At 39.8% G+C, this 19306-nt stretch overlaps 1 protein-coding gene across 1 annotated transcript in view; it reads right to left on the minus strand.

Annotated features, from left to right (window-relative positions):
- LGR5 (leucine rich repeat containing G protein-coupled receptor 5) overlaps nucleotides 1-19306 on the minus strand; it is an 80253-nt gene that overhangs the window by 38647 nt on the left and 22300 nt on the right. Inside the window, 2 exon segments of the mRNA XM_044449858.1 lie at nucleotides 658-729; nucleotides 9538-9609. Of these exon segments, the coding sequence (XP_044305793.1) occupies nucleotides 658-729; nucleotides 9538-9609 (144 nt within the window).

Genomic DNA, 19306 nt, shown 5'->3' on the forward strand with positions numbered 1-19306 from the left:
CCTACACAAAACCAACAACTTCCTCTGAATGGGGGTCTAATGTCTATGAAGAGCACTCTACTTCTCAAAAAGAATGTGCTTTACAGAGAGGCAAAAGGTGGGGAGAGGAAGGGAGATCTAGTTTAAAAAGTCAGAGAATACTCTTCAGCTTTTAAAATAACAGGTTGCATGTTTATCCCAAATTGATTACATCTACCATGAAATACAACTTAGTATATGGACACAGGATGTTTCTTTAAATTCTGAGATTTAGCACAAGTAATTTACTCATTTTCTCCTTCTCTCTTTCACCCCATACATAGAAATAAACATGACTCCTGTTTCCCATCATCTTAAGAAATGTCTCTGAGAACTGAAATCTGCCATTTTGTGGGAAGCTAAAGGAACAATTATGCAAAAATTACATTGTATTTGATATTGTACAGATACTCATCATTCACTTGATGAGTAAACTCTTTTTGGAACATCAGTAATCTTTTCAAGTTTAGAAATCTTTGACACAATAAAGCAACTCTGCTATTTCTGAACATGTTCAGCTTCCTTCCCTGTGAATATTCTGACCAAAACAAGCAATTCACTGAAGGGTCGCACTACTATTAGACCCAAGGAGCTTTTAACAAAAAAGCATTCAAATGTTTGAAATGAAACAATACTTACAAAACTTTAAGACTGTACAGCCCAGCAAATGCTCCTTTGGGGATGTGTGTCAGGCCATTTCCTGCCAGACGTCTGCAGGGTTAAAACCAAAAAGATTTCATGAACAATTAATTTGGATGTTAAAATGTACACAGCAGCTATGATGGAAGCACTGGATCCAGAAGCAATTGTTTAAGAGCTATTATTTGTCATCAGTAATGTTCTGCAGGAAGCCTCCATATAGTCCATGTGCCAGTAGCTGGACAAATACATTTGCTTCCATACATCTACTTTATAGCACGTGCAGAACTGTTCTCTGCTCTGCTGAAGTAGCAAACAATGCACAATTCTAGACTATAGGCTGGCTACCATATATCATTTTCATAACTTTGAATGTGCCCCAGCAGACCTGAATGCAGTCACAGGAAGTATGTGTATAAATGGCCAAATTTCTTTCATTACAAGAAACCACATGGTTACTAAAATGGACCATGCAGCTTCAGCATACTTTATTGGCTTAAAAAAAAACTTCTTTAATTAATTAATTAATTCAATTAATTCCTCTTCCTCTCGGTGTTCATAAACTATAAATGTTTTTATGTTTGACACAGCCAAATAAGCAGCAACCAAATTCCTTCTCCGTTGTAGTATAGCTGCATTGCTTACAACAGTGTGAAATACTACTGGAGAGAAGCCAATAGAAGAAGAGTATCAAGAGATCTGATGCCATTTGAAGCAGGTGGTGGTGAGTCCACTCCTAAAAAAGCCTTCTCTGGACACAGAAGATCTCAGTAATTTTAGGCCAGTGGCAAATATCCTCTTCTTGGGCTTGGTTCTTGAGTGGGGTGGTAGCCAACCAGCTCTAGGCATTCTTGGATGAAACTGATTATCTGGACCCAATTCAGACAGGGTTCAGTCAGGGTTCAGCAACCAGATTAACAATAGGAACCAAATGGTCTGGACACTTAAACACCAATTCTGGCCCACTTGTATTGGCTGCCCATAGGCTTCCAAATGCAATTCAAGGTGCTGGTTTGACTTATAAAACCCTACATGGCTTGAGACCACAATACTTGACAGAATCCCTTTCCCAACCACAAATCCATCTGGACACTATCATTCATCCTGATCTGGGCCAGTCTCCGATTGCTACCTCCAAGGAAGGCTTGGTTGGAGGCAAAGGGCCTTCTCAGTGGCAGCACACCAGTTTAGAAGACTCTCCCCATTGAGGCCTGCCTGGTGCCACATCTTTCTGGTGCAGGGTTAAGAATGTCCTCTACATCAGAGCATTTGATTAGCTTTAATATTATATTGGGGCATTATGTCAGCTGCTTAAATGGGACACATGATTTAATTTGCATAAATTATTGCACTTTTTAATTTTGAAAATTGGCTTTTAACATTTTAGTTTATAATATTTCACAATTTTAATACTATCCATTTTATACTGTATTTTTATTGTATTTTATGTGCTGTAAACTGTCCAGGAAACTTTGACTTTTGGGTGGTATATAAATACAATTAATAATGATAAAATGGGGTATGCTAAAAAAGATCTAATTGAAGAGCATCTATCTAATGTTTTGTATATCTGATACTCATTTATTGCATTTTATTGCATGCTTATTCTGATGTAAGTGCAATAGAGATAAGATCACTCAGCACGGCTAGCCTTACTGTTAGGTAGTGTGAGGCATTCAGCTCAACTCATGGATAGTCAGTATGCACAGGGCAGCATTAGTGAACCTCCTGGCTCTTCCTCTTGAGTTCTGCTGGCCATTCACCTTGCTGGAGGTCAGAAGTGCGAGCTTCACACAGCCCTGCATCCTCACTGTTAGTCTGCTGTCCTCAGGTACAGTGGGGGATGCTTTCCTGTCACTAGAGCTGAAGTATCCTTCAGCTGCCCGTCTGATTGACTTTTATATTGGAATAGAAGGCACCAATTTATTCTTCACCTGAGTCCTGTGCCCAGGTAGGTCTCCTGTGGTAGCAGTGTTGGCGAATCAGGAACAGTATATATAACAGGAAAATCAAGAGCACAAATCAAGCACTTGCCAGCACGCAATTTTACTGAAAGATCACTGTGAACAGTGATTGGGAAGTGTGGGCAGAAGGTTCCGTCTCAGTATTATTAGCCACCATTATTATTATGGATCCTCCTCTTTGGTCTTCCTTCCTTCCTTCCTTCCTTCCTTCCTTCCTTCCTTCCTTCCTTCCTTCCTTCCTTCCTTTCCTGTCCTATTACAGAAAGTCTCAAGATGGTCGTACAATAAAAAATAAATTAAAAAGCACAGCATCACATCCTGTATAAAAACCCAATTAAAATAGCAATTCTTTCACCTCTGTTTGCAGCTATGTACCAGACCATTCTGGCTGCAGAATTCTGTAGAACATTGTGCAGAGGTGTCCATGAGTAGCAGTTGACCATTGGTATTCTCTGTGTAGATCAACAGTGTTCAAGGTGAGTTTGACTGAGACCTCTACTGAAATCTCTGATTGCACCAGGCTCTCTTGCCTGGCATCCATGAAGAGCCCCTCGGTGCATCAGAGCTTTTGCTAAAGGGGTCCCAAATTCCTTGGACAAAGGGCAGAAGTCTGTTAGCCTTCTGTGAATGTTTGAGAACATTTGTCTGAGAACATTTGTTTAGGAACAACTTAAAAAAAATAATATTGTCATTTATTAAAAATCTCAAAAAAATTAGCAAAAAATTTGCAAAAAATTTGCAAACCCAATTAATTCAACAATAAAGCAATTAAAGTGAGGAGCACTTTGATACAAATTGTTTTGTTTAAATTAACATGTTGTGAGTCCTCAAAACTTTTCATGGATTATACACTTTTCTTTCAGTTTAACCCACTTTATATGATTATTGTGAAGAAAATAGGATGTCTACATAGAGGCCATCTTGAGCACCTTGCTCAAATTAAAATTGTAACCTGAATGTATAGGTTAACCATCTAAAGCATTTCTCACTTGAGTATAATTTATGTCACTGGATAAAATAGTTTCAACCTTAGTCTGTTCTAGTTTCACCTGGATAGTTTTCTTACTTTATTTTAAATCATCTGAAGGATTAAGCATAGGGCAATCAGAAGATTGAATAAAAGATTGTAGTTGAATTGGTTTGTGGATATATCAGCCTATATATTATATTTTCCTTGACCTGCTGGGATTGCATCTCCCTCTGTGTCCTTGGATTTGTAATCTCATGTTCCAAGTGATTTACAATACACTACTATTTATTTGGAAATAAGTACCACTGAGTTCAATGTGACTGACTTCATAGCAAGTGTGCTTAAAATTACAGCAGTACTGAAATTTCATAGACATAGAAAAGTAGAAAAGGGAGTCCACCAGAGCCAGAGCTATTATGGGAATACACCGCATACTTCTGAAAAAGAATGATGAAGTAACTATTTTAAACTACACTAATTTTCTGGTTCTTTCATACATTCTCCAGAATTGTCTTTATGGTTGTAAAATATGACTAATATATATTATTTAGAATCAGAAAGAAATAGCTTATTTTCATTTTTAAGGGCTGAAAGAAATTGGACAACGTGATCCTCAAGGTAGAAAGCTACTGCCATTCATAGGTCAACAATGCATCCTCTTTTCAAGCAGCATCATTACAGAACAGTAAGACTAACTTATAATGCACATGTTTTGAAATCACAGCATATTCTTCAGTTGCCTGGGACACGCCAGGAGTTCTAGCCCTTTTTTTCTGTCTACACTTATGCAGGATCACACCATAAGTTACAGAGCAACTTGGTGAACATCTGTTCTGATGTGTCACTCAGTTGAACAGACTTATTCCCAGATAAGTGTTTGTAGGAATGCAGCCTAAATATACTTTTGGAGAAGAGGATAAGACAGATTTAATTAAATTTTAGTAGTCTTTTGGAAATGGTCAAATTTTATTGTTGCCTAAAGCAATCCTCTTTCAAAATGAGATTGTGTTAAAAACTAAGTAAAATGCTTGGAATTTGATAATTAACTGAAACCATTACATGGACACCTTAGTACTTTTTAAATTAAAAAATATGGTTAATTTTAAAATGATTGTTTTGTTCTCTTGGGCAGGGTTTCAGTATCTTTTTTCAGTTTTAATCAATGTCATGGAGTCCCTACTTACATTATCAAGTCTGTCTTGTGGCAATGGAATTTATGATGTGTTCTTGGCTATTTGCCTGCTTCAGGGCAATACTACACTTCAAAACATAGCAAACTAATCTGTACTGTACTTTTTTCAATGTAGGAACATAAAATATGTTTGTAACTAGAGAAAGACATATAGTGACCTAGTTTGCTTGAGCACAGAGTGCTTAATAAGCCACAGCAGTTCACTGAGCACACTACAACAGCCATGGGTTCTGGTGGTTTGTTAGCCATGGCAGGAAGCCACCCTGGCAGGGTTCACATGACACAACAAGCTCTGCTGCCAAGAGTAATTGTGCTAATTCCCTCCAGGATGCAACCATCGTGTGTGATCATGTGAACCATGCCAGTGGGAACATGTGCAAAATCTGTTGAGGCCCCTATATACGAACAAGGCCAGTGTCTTGCCTTCACCACAGTCAGCTCCAAATTCTTGACAAATCCTGTTCAAGGAAAAAGTGCAAGGGAAAGAATAACCTTAGACATTCTAAGAAGGAATGATAGGAGTGATGGCTGCAAGACTCCTGCAGAAGGTTGTGATTCTCCAGATTGGGGGTAAAGGCTTCAGTCCAGCACACAGTCAGGCTAACCACAGCTGCTTAACCCCCAGCAATAAGGCTTGGTGGGTTGCTTGTTCCGTGAACAACCCTTGGTGTGCCTCATAATTGGTCTCACTGCAGCTTCTCTCTTCCACCTTGGCCTTCTGGTGGGCATCCTGGGAACACCATGGATTGGTGAACTGAATTGTCCCCCACTCCCTGCCATGATCATGAACCATTCTTGGTTCACTGCTGTTTTTTATTCCTTTCTATGCATTTTTCCCAAAGGTCACAAAATCCAGCTTGATGGCAGTATCTCTGATGCCCAGTTTGAATGTGCCCAAGCAGGACTTCGGATGTGCTCTCAGTGGCTGCCAAACCATCTTTTGAAATGTGTCCTCAGTGTGCACAAATACGTTCATTCTACTTTTTTTTAGTCGCACTTGCGCAACTGTGGGGGATCCGTATTTTTGTGAGTATAGATATTTGAAGTTTCAGCTGGGTTATTGTCTTGAGGGATACCTGCTGCCAAAGAACAAAAGGTACCAAGCCTGGGTATTGCCCCAAGGGGCACCAAACAGGGTTCTTTTTGCTTTGTTTTCTCTTGACGGTTGTCAAAAGTTGAGCAGTCAAGGAAAGCCAAGATGCCAGTGATCTACGGTTTTGTTCCTGTTAAAAAACAAAAGAAAACCCATTGCCCTGGCAAATACCCCTTTAAAGGAGACCCACAACTTTGACAGCTAGTTCAATTATTTTTTTCCTCAGAAAAAGGGAGTGGGATTGTACCTTTACACTTTCCCAAGGAGCTAGAGTCTCTGGGCAAGGTGCAAAATGTGCACCTCCCAGAGGGTAGTCAATGCAAGAAAGGAAAGGATAAGGATGTTGCTATGAAGGGAGTGCAAATCTTTTCAGCCCAGTTTTGCAAGCAAAGATCACTTAGACTTTTATTTTCCCTTGGAAGCTCACCTTTTGACAGCTGGCAGGAGAAAGTAAATGAAAGGAAAACGCCATATGGATACAGGTACTTTTGAGTACATTGACCTAGCTGAGGATTCAAATTTCTATGCTTGCAGGATTGTGTCCCTCCACAATTATGCATGTGTGACTTGCTATTATTTTTTAAATAGAATGAACATACTTGTGCACATTGTATGAATGTTTCTAAAATAAGAAGGTGTCACTTGAAGCAGTTGTCAGTGACTGTCAAGCTAGCTTTCCCAAACTTTCTTAAAAAGGGCTGCACCAAGCCAAAATCAGCTCAAAAAACCTGCAGCAACAGCTGAGATCACAGTGGGACACAGCTAGCTCGTGCCAGTTTCCCCAAAGTGCTTCTTGGCTACTTATTATGTATTGATGTATTATTTATTAAAAGCTTTTCTAACCCATGCACCACTAGCGTCTTGGGACGGCTTACAATGAAAATGAATAAGAAAAACAAAGCAACATTGCATCCAACTAAGATAATAAAACCCCAGTTGAAATCATCTAAACATTAAATTGATGGGAAAATAAAAAGGGTTTTGCCTGATGCCAAAAAGAATATAGCATTGGCACCAGGCAAACCTTTCTGGGGAGCATATTCCAGAGTCAGGGCACCACCACTGAGAAGGCCCTCCTCCGGGTAGCCATCTTCTAATCTCCTTCAGGGAGGGTTCCCAGAACAGGACCTCCACCTCAGATCTCAAGCAGCAGGAGGCCACACAGGGAAGAAGGTGTTCCTTCAGGTACCCTGGACCCAAGCCATTTAGGGATTTATAGGTCATCACCAGCACCTTTAATTGGGCCTGGACTTCAATTGGCAGCCAGTGTAATCAATAGATGACTGCCATTATATGTGAGTACCTGTCGGTCCCTGTTAACATCCTGACAGCTCTACTTTGAACCAACTGAAGTATCTGGACTGTCTTCAAGGGCAGCCCTATGTAGAGTGTGTTGCAGTAATCCAATCGGGAAGTTACCAAAACATGGGTCACCGTTGCCAGGCAGTACTTGGGAGGTGTCTGGCACTAACAGGCATATGGGCAAGCTTGGAAAGAATGGCAGGAGTTTTGCAATGTGACTTAACAGATGACTCCTGGTACTCACAGTGAGGTCAGTCTGTCGGGTTTGGATGACATGACAAGTTATATCTACAGTGGGTTGTAGTCTTTTTGCTCAGGAAGAAGTCATTGTGTGAGGGAATCTATCCACAATGCAACAACCCATGGTGGCTGCCATTACAATTGGTTGTTCTGTCGTACAAACCCAATCCATGGAATTAATAGCAGGATTCTACTATCCATAACAGTGAACATTTACCTGCTCCTTGCTAGTCATTTTCATGTGCCTTATTTATATTTGGATATAATTTGAAAATTATATTATTCTTGCATTGCTAGTTTGTGTTGAATGTCTACTGTTTAAAAAACAGCATTTTTGTTTTGAAAACTACAATCTTTCCTTTACTTTTTCAGTGTTTTTTCTACTGCAGTATTATGCAGTCATGGAAAACTTTCTGTAACTGTTGATAACAAAAAGAATAAATCCAAAAGTACACAAGAGTTGCATACCATACCCTCTTAAAAATTGAATGATGTTTATTTTTGTTGTTCTGCACCTGTAACAAAGTCAGAATCCAAGTCTGAGGTGGCTTTGTCATTTGCTCTGCCAAATGGTTGTTATATGAAACCAGTTCTCAAATTCAGTTGAAAAAGGAGGGGAAAAGCAGCCCAGTTGTCCCAAAGTGAATTTATCTGCCCATTGTTCTGTTAAGGGCACTTGCTGTAAAGTTGTTCGGTAATAGTAGTGCACTAAAAACTGCTTGGAGCTTTGCCCATTCTACTTTTGTTTGAAATGACCAATTTTTTGGTCTTAGGAAACAGGATATGTCTTTTTCAACAATGTTGTAACTCGTTCCAGCAACATGACTGCCTTTCTCCTTCAGAGCTGAAGAAGCAATCAAGTGGCCACAGGTTCTATAGTTCATGTTATTCGGCTAATTATGGGCAGTTGTTGGAGACTGGCTGGCGAGACTTTGCAGAATAGGACAATGTATTGGTATTCAGAGCAGCTGATAGCCCAAGTTCCCATTGCAACATCCTCAAATGATCAGGCATTATGCATACCCTGAAAGTTTAGACCCTTTTCTAGGTAGGAAGTACATTAAAATGAGTTTGGAGTGGTTGGGCAGGATCATCCCAGTACCTAATTATCAAGTCTCCTACTTGGAATACAATCCCAAACTGAAGACCTTAAAAAAGATAACTTTTGAATACTTCCTGTAAGTAAGGGAAACTTTAATTTGTGCATTAAAGCAATATAATTTTGTTTATGTAAAACAAATATGTAAGAGATATATTAGGTTTTGTGGCTTGTCACTAGTTAGAAATCACAGGTTTTGGCATTACAAAGTGGGGCAGGACTGTTTATGCACTGTGTACAGAACTTTGCCAGAATATGTGTGGTTACTCACTTCTTACATTATTATTGCTGTAAATAGTGAGAAAGCATTTTCAAATTCCTAGTTCTAACTCAAGTCACTTTGTCATGTGATGGCTGAATGCTTTCAACTTCTGGCTAGCCAAATCATTTTTAATCAACATTCCACTGTTGATCCTGTGTTTGATTAACTCATTTTTACAGCATCCATTTTTCTTTAAACCAGAATACACCAAATAGAGCAAACTAAGCTATGCAGGGTTCTGTGTTCCATGCTTAGCCTTGAGGGATGCTAAAAGCTAAAGAGTAAGGAAACAGTAATTAAAAGTGATTACAACAAGAGACTTAGAACTATGACATGGGAATGCAAGTGTCCTTGACATAGGAAGAACCAGGCAGCAGGTTTTGGTTTTGATTATAACTTTACTTGCTATTTTAATAAACATGAACCAGTATTCAAACTTTAATATCCTGCTGCTTAACTATTTCCAAATAGCAATTCAGCTCTTTAAACAACCCTTTAAAAATTAATTTGTATGGCTCTGTCTCTGCTTAGAGAAGTTGTAGGCTCATAGTAACTTTTTTGGGTGGGGGAGAGTAAGTTTATTTCCAGAATCACAGGCAATTGGTTTTTTCAGCTAAGTGTTTCCGTATGTGTCCAAAGTGTCAAAGCTCACAGATTCTCTGTGCTGTGTTAAGTGATTCCCAGAGCAAGTATGAGAGACAAACACAGGAATGTGCCTAGTTCTGCACTATGCCAGTCAATGATACAATAATACGTACAGCTCTTCCAGGAAGCGGAGATTGTGCAGGAAGTTGGAGGGCAGTTTAGAGATGTTGTTCATACTGAGGTCACTGTAAAGGAAAAGGAGACAGTGCATTTATAATTGAAGCATCTATATTTTTTATCTATTCATTTCAAAGTAGCATATTAACAACCACAAACAGTTTTCCTACTATGTCAAATGAATCAAGTAGAAGTCTTGGAGTTGTTTACTACAGAAGTAAAAATAAGCAGTTTGACTTTTGTAAAACCACAAGTAAGGAGTTTTATTTTTTTCCAGTTACTTTTTTTATTAATTTTTTAAAACAGTACTAAAAACATCAATCTTCACAAACATCAGAACTATTGGGTCAGCCCCTTACTACATATCTTTTAACATTCTGTAATCATATTCAGATCCATTTATGAAATCTTAAAAAACATTTTTAGATCTAAACCAAGTCCCGTTTCTCCAGCCAATAAAAAAAAAAAAAAAACACCACAAGTAAGGAGTTTTAAATGTGGGACTTTACACGAAAATATGACATGTGTTAGCATGGCCTTTCCCCAGGCAATGTGCAAATATTTATCACTACTTTGATTCTTATTGAGCTATCTTTCTCGGTCAGCTTCAATATACTACTGCAGAAGTTAAAATAGTAGATATGGTTAGGTTGGTTGCTGTAATAAACAAAGCGTGGGATCCTAAGTTATACCAGACCAGTGCTCTTAACCACTACTTCACACTGGGTGCCAACCTACTTCTTTTAAATAGTGCCCACAATACGTAGACATATTTTTGTGCTATTTTAAAAAAATATTTACTTAGCCTCTGTGATTCTGTGGATGAGAAAATGGTGCTTGCTGCCAAAGGGTCATATAGGCCAACCCTGAACATTGACCCTGAGCGCCTTCAAATAGGGCTTTGCTTTACTTCACTTTCTCTTCTCAGTCAGGGAAGACAAAGCTGCAAGAGATCTTTGCTCATGAAAAGGGATGGGAAGTTTTATACCCAGAGTTCAGTGAAATCTGCGACTTTTTCCTTTCCCCCCAGGTCAGTAGTATCCTGTGCATGCTGTAGATTCTACCTGCTCAGAAGAGTGCAAAAGTGCACCCCACCCCATTTTCAGTGGAAAGGGGTTCTGAGAGTGTAGTGAATGCTTTTTTGGCAGGGATCTTGCTGCGAAGCATGTGTAAATCTTGCTTTTCCTTTTTCCTGAGCAAAGATCCATCAAAAGTTTTATGGTTTCAATGATCCTCCCTGGAGTCTGAACCTTTTCTGCTCATTGGACTCCTTCCCATGCTTGACCATTGCCTAGGAAGTGCGATGAGCCAAAAGGAGGCCTGCAAATTCTGGTTGCACCACCAGAAACCTCCTTCCACAGCACATAAAGGATGCAGCTTGCAAGCTTGAAGGACGGATGCTTCTTGCACAACGTTTATGTGGGTTTGATTCATGGTAGCATCTGCATGAATGCTCGGCACACTTGCCAGGACTTTGGATTCATGACTATGAGAAACCAGCCAGAGTCTACGGAGCCAGGCTTAGGGAATCCAATGGATCCCCATTCCCAAACCAGATTTCTCACACATCCCTACAAACATCCTTTGTTTTCCCTTGGGAGTTCGCCTTCTGACAGCTTGGGCACTTCGAGGGGGTTGCCACTGGCTGTCAAACTGAGCCTGTAAAAAACGGCTGTTAAATCAGGGATTGTGCTTTCTGTAAAATAAATAAATAAAGGAGGGGTAGAAACATGGCAAGTGAAAATGAGCTTGAAATTGCACTCATGGGAGAAGCAGACAAATTGGTCCTACAGAAGGGCCCCCAGTGATAACTCTAAGAAGACTGAAGAGTGAAGACAACCACGTTGGACGCACTTTTGAGAGCACCATGCGTTGTTTAGGGAATAAGCCACCCACCCTGGCTTATTGCTAGGGTAGGTTACCACCCTTTAGCATGATAAAACACTATTTAAATATCTACTTATATTTGGGGTTGGGGGATAGATTGTTAGCTGTAATTCATTCTAGCTAGCTGCAGAATATAAAATAGAGGTCTAGGAGTTATGTCCAAGGCTATAGTTGCAGTATGTTAAAAACAAATATTTGGATACACATAAATCAAATATACCCAACACTTCATTTTTAATGTGTTCCCTTTGCAGATTCTCTAGTTACATTGAATAAGTGAAATGAAACACTAAACAAGGTTGCAATGTGATCCTGCTATGTATCACACTTCCTGATGGGATTCCACAGTAGTTCCTGGTGCAGGAAACCACTGCTTTTTCTAAATGAAATCAGACTTCATTTTCTACCATATTCCCTTTAATCACATCACAAAGCTACAGTGCTTTTCCCATTCTACAACAGGCATAATTATTTGGTAAAATTCACTGGGAAGGCCCCATTAAAATACACAGAAGCTGAACAAAAGCATGGCTAAATTGTCCCTGCCCAAACAGGACAAAAATCTTAGAGTTTCTTCTACACACGCACCATGCATTCAGTTGATTTATGTAGGAAACCATTTCCATTGAATCATAGTGTTCCTAGTGCATTTTATATGAACGGGCACAGCAGTTAATAGTATTCAAAGTAGGAAAACTCATTCAAAATACGACATAAGGTTAAAGTCAGTTCTCAGAGCACCAGAGTCAATATTTGCCAAGAACAAGAGCGCTACATCACTTTCTTTTGAAGCGGACATCACCATAAACAGCAGCATCAGTAGCAAACAAGCCAGTCTGACCAGACACGACTGGTGCTCCTGATATGTATTTTAATTCCTCTCCATGTCTCAAGGATCCTGTCAGAAATTTGCCCCAGTGCAACACCTCACCTGGATGCCAGATGCAGTGTGGGATTATTTGCTTTTGCTGGCTTCAGCAAGGGAAGGAGAGACAGCTGGAGTTGCTGCTGTCTTTGTTTTTGCTTTCTGAAGATGGGGAAGGTTTCAATGGCTCTAGCCTAGCAACTGCCTTGAAAGTGGGGGACAAAGAGCATCACCAGGACTGTTGCCCATGAGGGCTCTATCTCCACAGGGAGAGTTTCAACTGACACTGAGGGCTGCAAAGCGCTCTGGTAGAGCTTTGCCAGGTGGTGGACCTCAGATAGCCAGAGCAGCCCTACATGTGCACAAGAAGAAATTATCAGTGGGCTTGGTTCAACACCCAAAACACCTTTAACAGAACGAAGACCCCCTCCCCGCACCTGCTCCCAAACAGACAGACTAAAAGGGACTTAGCATGCCCAAGGACTATGGAATGCAGACTGTTCGAGAGACCTAAAAACCAGAAAATGTGGTGGGGGGAGGGAAATGGAATAGAGTATCCTGGAAAAGAGAATTTGCTAGATAGCTCCTTGAATAGGACCATTCCAGACTGCAAGTTGGAAGTTAATCAGCACTAAATCCAAATATTTTGCTTCAGCTGGCATAGGTTCTAGATCAGGTTGTAAAGAAAGCTGAGTATAGACGCAACAGAACATTTTTCATCATGTGTGAAATATTTGTGGAAACAGGTAACCTGAATGTTATTATTCTACACTTTTAAATTATTGTCATGTTGGTTTTTCATTTCAGAGGCTAAAGTTGCATTTTTAAACCCAGAAATACATTTGTACTAGTTTGAAGAGATTTCATTGACAATATACAGTTAGGACAAACACAAACGTAAATGACTTATTAATATTTCGTATCCATTTTCAACTGGATATCTGTGGTTTAGCATTCACCTCAAAAGCTAATTTATTGAGCAATTCTAGTATAGTTACTGAATTCCTTCTTGCTGTGATATTTAATCATGCCATTCTTCCTCTTCAGTAGTTGACTATTTCACCCTTATTTTGGCAAAACAACAAAAGATTTTCTTTGGCAAAAGAACAAAATGCAGCAAATGAAATCTAATCCATCAAATTAATTATACATTAATCGACCATAAGATACACCTTTTTGGATGATGACGTATTTTCTACATACTCTGATAGAGGAGTTTAATAGGGGCATGTTCTGAATGGGACTGATTTCTGGAATAACTGGCAGACCCCATATCAATGAATTATCGATATTTATACTCTGAAAGACTGACACATACTTAAATGTATAAAATTAGTGCAAGCTCATATACAAGCTCATATTTTGCAAGCTCATATACAAAGAATTCAATGTGGAGAGCAACAGATTATCAAAGCCAGCAAATTTAACTGTCAGGTGTATCAGGCTCTTGTATTGCAAGATATAAAGAACATGATGTGGTAAAGGAAGAAGAATTGGCTTTATATACAATTTTTCCCATTTTACTCTTGAGTAGTAGCTATTTTACTGGCTTTTCAGATCATGTGGATGATGATTCTTCTCCATAGGGATAAAAAAAGCATAGCCGGTAGTAGCCTGCAGTAGCATTAATTCCGGGAGTACTATAAGACAGCATAATTCCCCATTATGGCTGTCAATTAGCTCCACAGGAACATCGTTCCCATTTTCCCTTCCCATAATGAGTGAGGACTCTTCAGCCACAACCTAGTAGTCTCAACAACCAGTCTGTAGTCAGATCTGGAAAGGACAGGCTGTACTGCCAGACCACCATTGCTAAGCAATGATAATAGGAGAATAGAAAGGATTTTTGTCTCTTGTTTTAGTGGACATGCTGCAAACGTGGAGGAAAGAAGGAGGGAATATGGAAAGATCAGTATTACTGGATCAACAAGGTTTGATGTTCCAGTGGAATGGTTTGACTCTTTTGTGGCAGCTTTTATGAAGGGACAAGTTAACACTCCCCAAGTTTAGTTAAAGGATTTTATTGATTTGAAAAATATTGTACATGCCACTCTCCATTATCTGCACTTAAGAATAATTACTAACAAACAATGAAGAAGCATGTTAAAAATAATGCACAAATCATCAATTACAACAAAAAGTACAGCAGCAGGAGGAATAGCATCAATTCAAATAATATTTAAATGCCTGGGGAAAGATCCTTGCCTAGAACTGGGAGGAAGGGAGAGGGGGGGAACAGTGTGAACATGCTGCAAAAAGCCAGATTTTGAAATGCAAACACTCCAGTCTCAACCTCAGAAGGTAGGGCATCTGGCAAAAGGACTTCTAGAGACAACAGCCCAGGGACTGTTAAGGACGATAAAAACAAGAAAGTCACAAAGTGTCCTGCTCCATTCAGGAAAATCTTATTAGAAATCAGCCCGGTTAAGTGCAGCAGCAGGTACAGCATACTGCTCACTGCCCCTACAATAGTGCCATTACTGTGTGTGCATGCAGCCACAGAGAAAACCTTGTGGTGAGCTGCAGCATTTGGCTACATTAGGAGAAAGCACTTCCCTGGCTTTCCGATAGAGAGTGGCGAACCTTTTCCTCACCCTGATGCTTAAAGCTGGAGACAGCTTTTCACCATTCATCTCTCCAGTTGTTATCCTACATTCTGACACACCACATTGGCCCTTCTAGGTTTAACAAGTAATGCCACTGCGGAAGAAATTGTCTGCGGTTATCATCAAATGGTAATGCTCATACTGCTCTTTAAACTGTTCATCATAGCTGCAAAATACTGTAGCTGCTTGGATAGCCTATTCTCACTAAATTGCTCTATTCCTTCTCCATTCAATCGAACTGGGATTTTATCCCAGAAATGAGCACGTGACTTGTCTCAATATTTCCAAAGCACACTAGGTCTGCTACATTTTCTGTTATCAAGGAAACTTGTAAGGGCAAAATTGTTTAGCCTATTTATGCTTTGGTATATGTTCTTTAGAGCTTTGCTTTCTGTTACAGAACACATTCTGAGAGCTTGTTTGCATGGAATATATTTGAAGAAATTGATCTGTAAAAGGCATACCCACACACATACGTATAACTGGAATCTGCCAAGGGGTTTTTGTTTTGTTTTTTAGAAAGTTGAAACATAAATGATTAGGGTAAAGGTTAGGGTCAATATTTCAGATTCACCAAATTCTTGGCAAATTTTATTCTACCACACCCCAGTCCCACATTAAAAAACTATTAGCAGAATGAGTATTGAAAGGCTGACCATGATCCCAGAGACTTTTCCAGCAACAGTTCTATTCAGTTCTCATGACAGAACAATAGAGGATTGTGCCACTCAGTTATATACAAATGTCTCCAAAAGGGGCCTTCCCACCCTCTTTTCCAAGGCCACGTGTTTCAGGGGTCCCAATACTAATGGGAGTTAGTGAAGGATATGGAGGGAATGGGTGGATGGGAGAAGGAGCTACCACTGAGATCTTTCAGAGTTGTCTTTCTATAGTAGGAGGGTTTCCCTTGAGTTCTTTTCAATAGGTTATTGATGGCTTTGAAACTTAAATGGCATTTGTCAACCATCAGTAAATCTTTAAAACTTTTTCCTCAAATAGCTCAGCTCTGGGTCTCAGCTTCCCCCAGTAATCTGTATGTAAGGCCACTGAGGGCTTTTTCAGAGTTTAGATAATGCCTAGATTAAAGGGTCCATTCAGAAGGAAAAACTTCAGCATTCACCTTGTGTACATAGCCATTTCACCAGTGGCATTCATGGCTTGTTATTTCAACTCTACATTTGTCTTGCAAACAAGACATTTGCCACAAAGGCTTGGTAGAGACATTCTTTAGTGAATTAGTGAATTATAGAAATCTATTTGCCTATTTGTCATGGCTTGTTATTTTTATTATGTATCATCAGTTATGTATAATCAGTTTCAATTCAAGAACATTAAACTGACAATTACACAATTATGTAGCTATTTTTTAAATGAAGGGTATGCTTCTTTTAATTCAAGAATGCTGCTGATAAAAGGTCAGTTGGATTGCCTTGTCATTTCTATCATTGTTCTGAGGTGAACTTTAACATCTTAGATGTTACATTTGATGCAGGTACAGGAACTCTGCAAACATCATTTCAGTATATTTTTTCCTTTCTGTTGTTCCTTAAGAAAATGAGTTTCTATAAAGCTAGGGTTAGGGTTAGCGTTAGGGCTACCACTCCTCCACGCTATCAGCATCACACTGGCCAAAAGTCATTAGAGTAAGATCTCAAGATTTATACCACCAGCTAACAAGGGGCGGCATAGAAATGTTTTAATAATAATAATAATAATAATAATAATAATGATTCAGAAAGCATACTTGTAAAAAATAAATCATTACAAACCATGACCTTCTAATGGATGCTGCAAGCTAAACTGATTTTGGAAATGTTTAGGATGTTACATACAGAAATAACTATGGTTTATTACAATTTTTCCAAATGATGGGGTGGGGAATCAGAATTTCATTTTCACATTTAAATGTATGCAAACATGGATCCATAGATTCTGTTCATACTGGCCGACTAGCTGCTCACTGGAAGGCCAAATGCAGGGCATGACTGTAATGGCACACCCTCACCCATGTTTTCCATCTACTGGTGTAGACAGGCCTACTACCTCAGATGCGGGAGGTACCATAAAGCCATCAGGGCTAGCAGCCTTTGAAAGCATCATCCTTTACAAATTTGTCTGATACCCTTTAAAGCCATCCAAACTGATATAATATGTAAACAGGGCCCATGGCTCTAACATGTTATTGTCTTCTCAGTTAGATTCAGCTGATTCTGAGGAGAGGCAGACAGGCAGATGCAGTTGCAAGGTTACCAAGTGAAGGCACTCAGGCTGAATGTGAAAACCAGCTCAGCTTGGGAAAAGAGGAAGACAGAACTGCATGGGGAGGCAATAGAAACAGAATGCCTTGACTCAGGGTGGGGAGCAGGGATGACTGGCAAAATGAACCAACCAATTACAAAGTGTCCAGCATTCTCGCCATCTAGACCTCAAGTAGCAGAAGCCACCCTGAGGGGTGGACTCAGAATGTTTTGTGAAAGGGAGGGAAGGAAGGGTTGTTTCAGATGCTTCTCCTACATCTCAAAGATAGCATTACTTTGATTTATGCTGCTTTATACTCTGCTAAGCCAGTGAGGGCGAACCTTTAGGGACCAAGTGCCCAAACAGCAACCCAAAACCCACTTATTTATTGCAAAGTGCCAACACTACAATAAAACCTGAAAACTGAGGTTTTAGTTTAGATAAAAACAACTCACAGTCAGTCCAAGCAAATATATATATCCTTGGCAGCACACTGACTGGCCATGCGAAGACTCGGACGAGTCGCGGCTAATGAGTCGTGGCTTGTGATGTCATTGCCTAGCGCCGCTACTTCTTTCCAAGCATGCACATGGCCCCATGTGTGCTGTTATCTGATGCTCGGCTGCTGGGGCGATGCTGGGGTGACTTGGCTCGTGTTCCGACAGAGGGGGCATTGTGTGCCCGCTGTGGCACATGTGCCATAGGTTCACCATCACTGCCCTAGCCCTACACTAGTGCACACTCCTAACCCTAATATAGGGCGAAAGTTCCATGGAAAAGAGGATTTTGAAAAAGCCTTCCTTGAGTAGCTTTTTCTGTACACCTCAACATTTCTGCCCATTCTAAACACACTCCAACCATCAAAATCATGCCAGGAGATCTCGTTTGCCACCACTGTGCTAAGCTCTAATAAAAAGACTGTTTCTAAAATATCATCTAAATCTGCTGGAGAGAGAAAACAAATGGGAGCAGGGAGAGCTGCTCTTGACAGCAAGTCAAATGACAATTTCTTGTGTTCTTATAGTTTAACCATGTAGTACCTTCTTCAAGATGTGATGAAATGGACTGCATGGTTAAACTATAAGAACACGAGAAGCCCCCTGCTGGATCAGAGCAAGGGTCCATCTAGTCCAGCGTTCTGTTCACACGGTGGCAAATGGGTTGCCCAAAGGATCTGACAAGCAGGATGTGAGTACCAGCGCCTCCTCTGGTCCAAGCCCCAGCCACTGGTGTCTATAGGCATCCTGTCTCTGCTACTGGAGGTGGCATATGGCCATCCAGACCAGCAGCCACCGATGGTCCTCTCTTCCATAAACTATACTCTGTCTGAAGAAGTCCTTCTTTTCATTTCGTCCTGAATATTTCATTAATCTGCTTCATGGGATTACCTGGGATTCTAGCATTATAAGAAAGAGATATTTCTAGTATTTCTCCACACCATATATAATTTTGTACATCTCTTTACTTTTTCTAGTATATCATTTCTATGGCAAATAGTCCTATCTGTCATAACCTCTTCTCACCAGGAAGTTGCTCAAGCCCTTTGGTCATTTTAGTTGCCCCTTTCTGCATTTTTTTCCAACTTGACAATACCCATTTTTCAGTGCAGTATCCAAAACATACACATTATTCCAAGTGCAGTCACATCATAGTGTTGTATATGGGGAGTATGATCTTGATGGTTTTATTTTTTATAACTTTGCTAATTATGGCAAAGATGGAATTTGTCTTTTTCACACGAGCTGCACAATGGGTCGATATTTTCATCAAGCCATTCATTATAACTGCAAGGTCACTTTCTTGATCAGTAACTGCCAGCTCAAATCCCATCAGTGTATACATGCAGTTGAGTTTTTTCATTCCAACCTGCATCACTTCACAAAATTTGCCATTTTGGTTTTACTTGCCCAGTCTGAGAAGATCCTTTTGGAGCTCCTCACAATGCCTTTTTGTTTTAACCACTCTGAACAGTTCACTGTCATCAACAAGCTTGCCTACCTCATTGCTAATTCTAGATTATTTGTGAACAAATTGAAAAGCATCGTGCTAATACAGATTCTTCTGGGATCCCATGTTTCTATCTGTACACTGGGAGAATCTACATTTTATTCCTACTCTATGCTTTCTGTTCACTAACCAGTTATTTATTCATAAGAATACCTGGGTTCT

The sequence above is a fragment of the Varanus komodoensis genome, unplaced genomic scaffold (genome assembly GCF_004798865.1).
Source record: "Varanus komodoensis strain SLA01 unplaced genomic scaffold, ASM479886v1 scaffold61, whole genome shotgun sequence".
Lineage (NCBI taxonomy): Eukaryota > Metazoa > Chordata > Lepidosauria > Squamata > Varanidae > Varanus > Varanus komodoensis.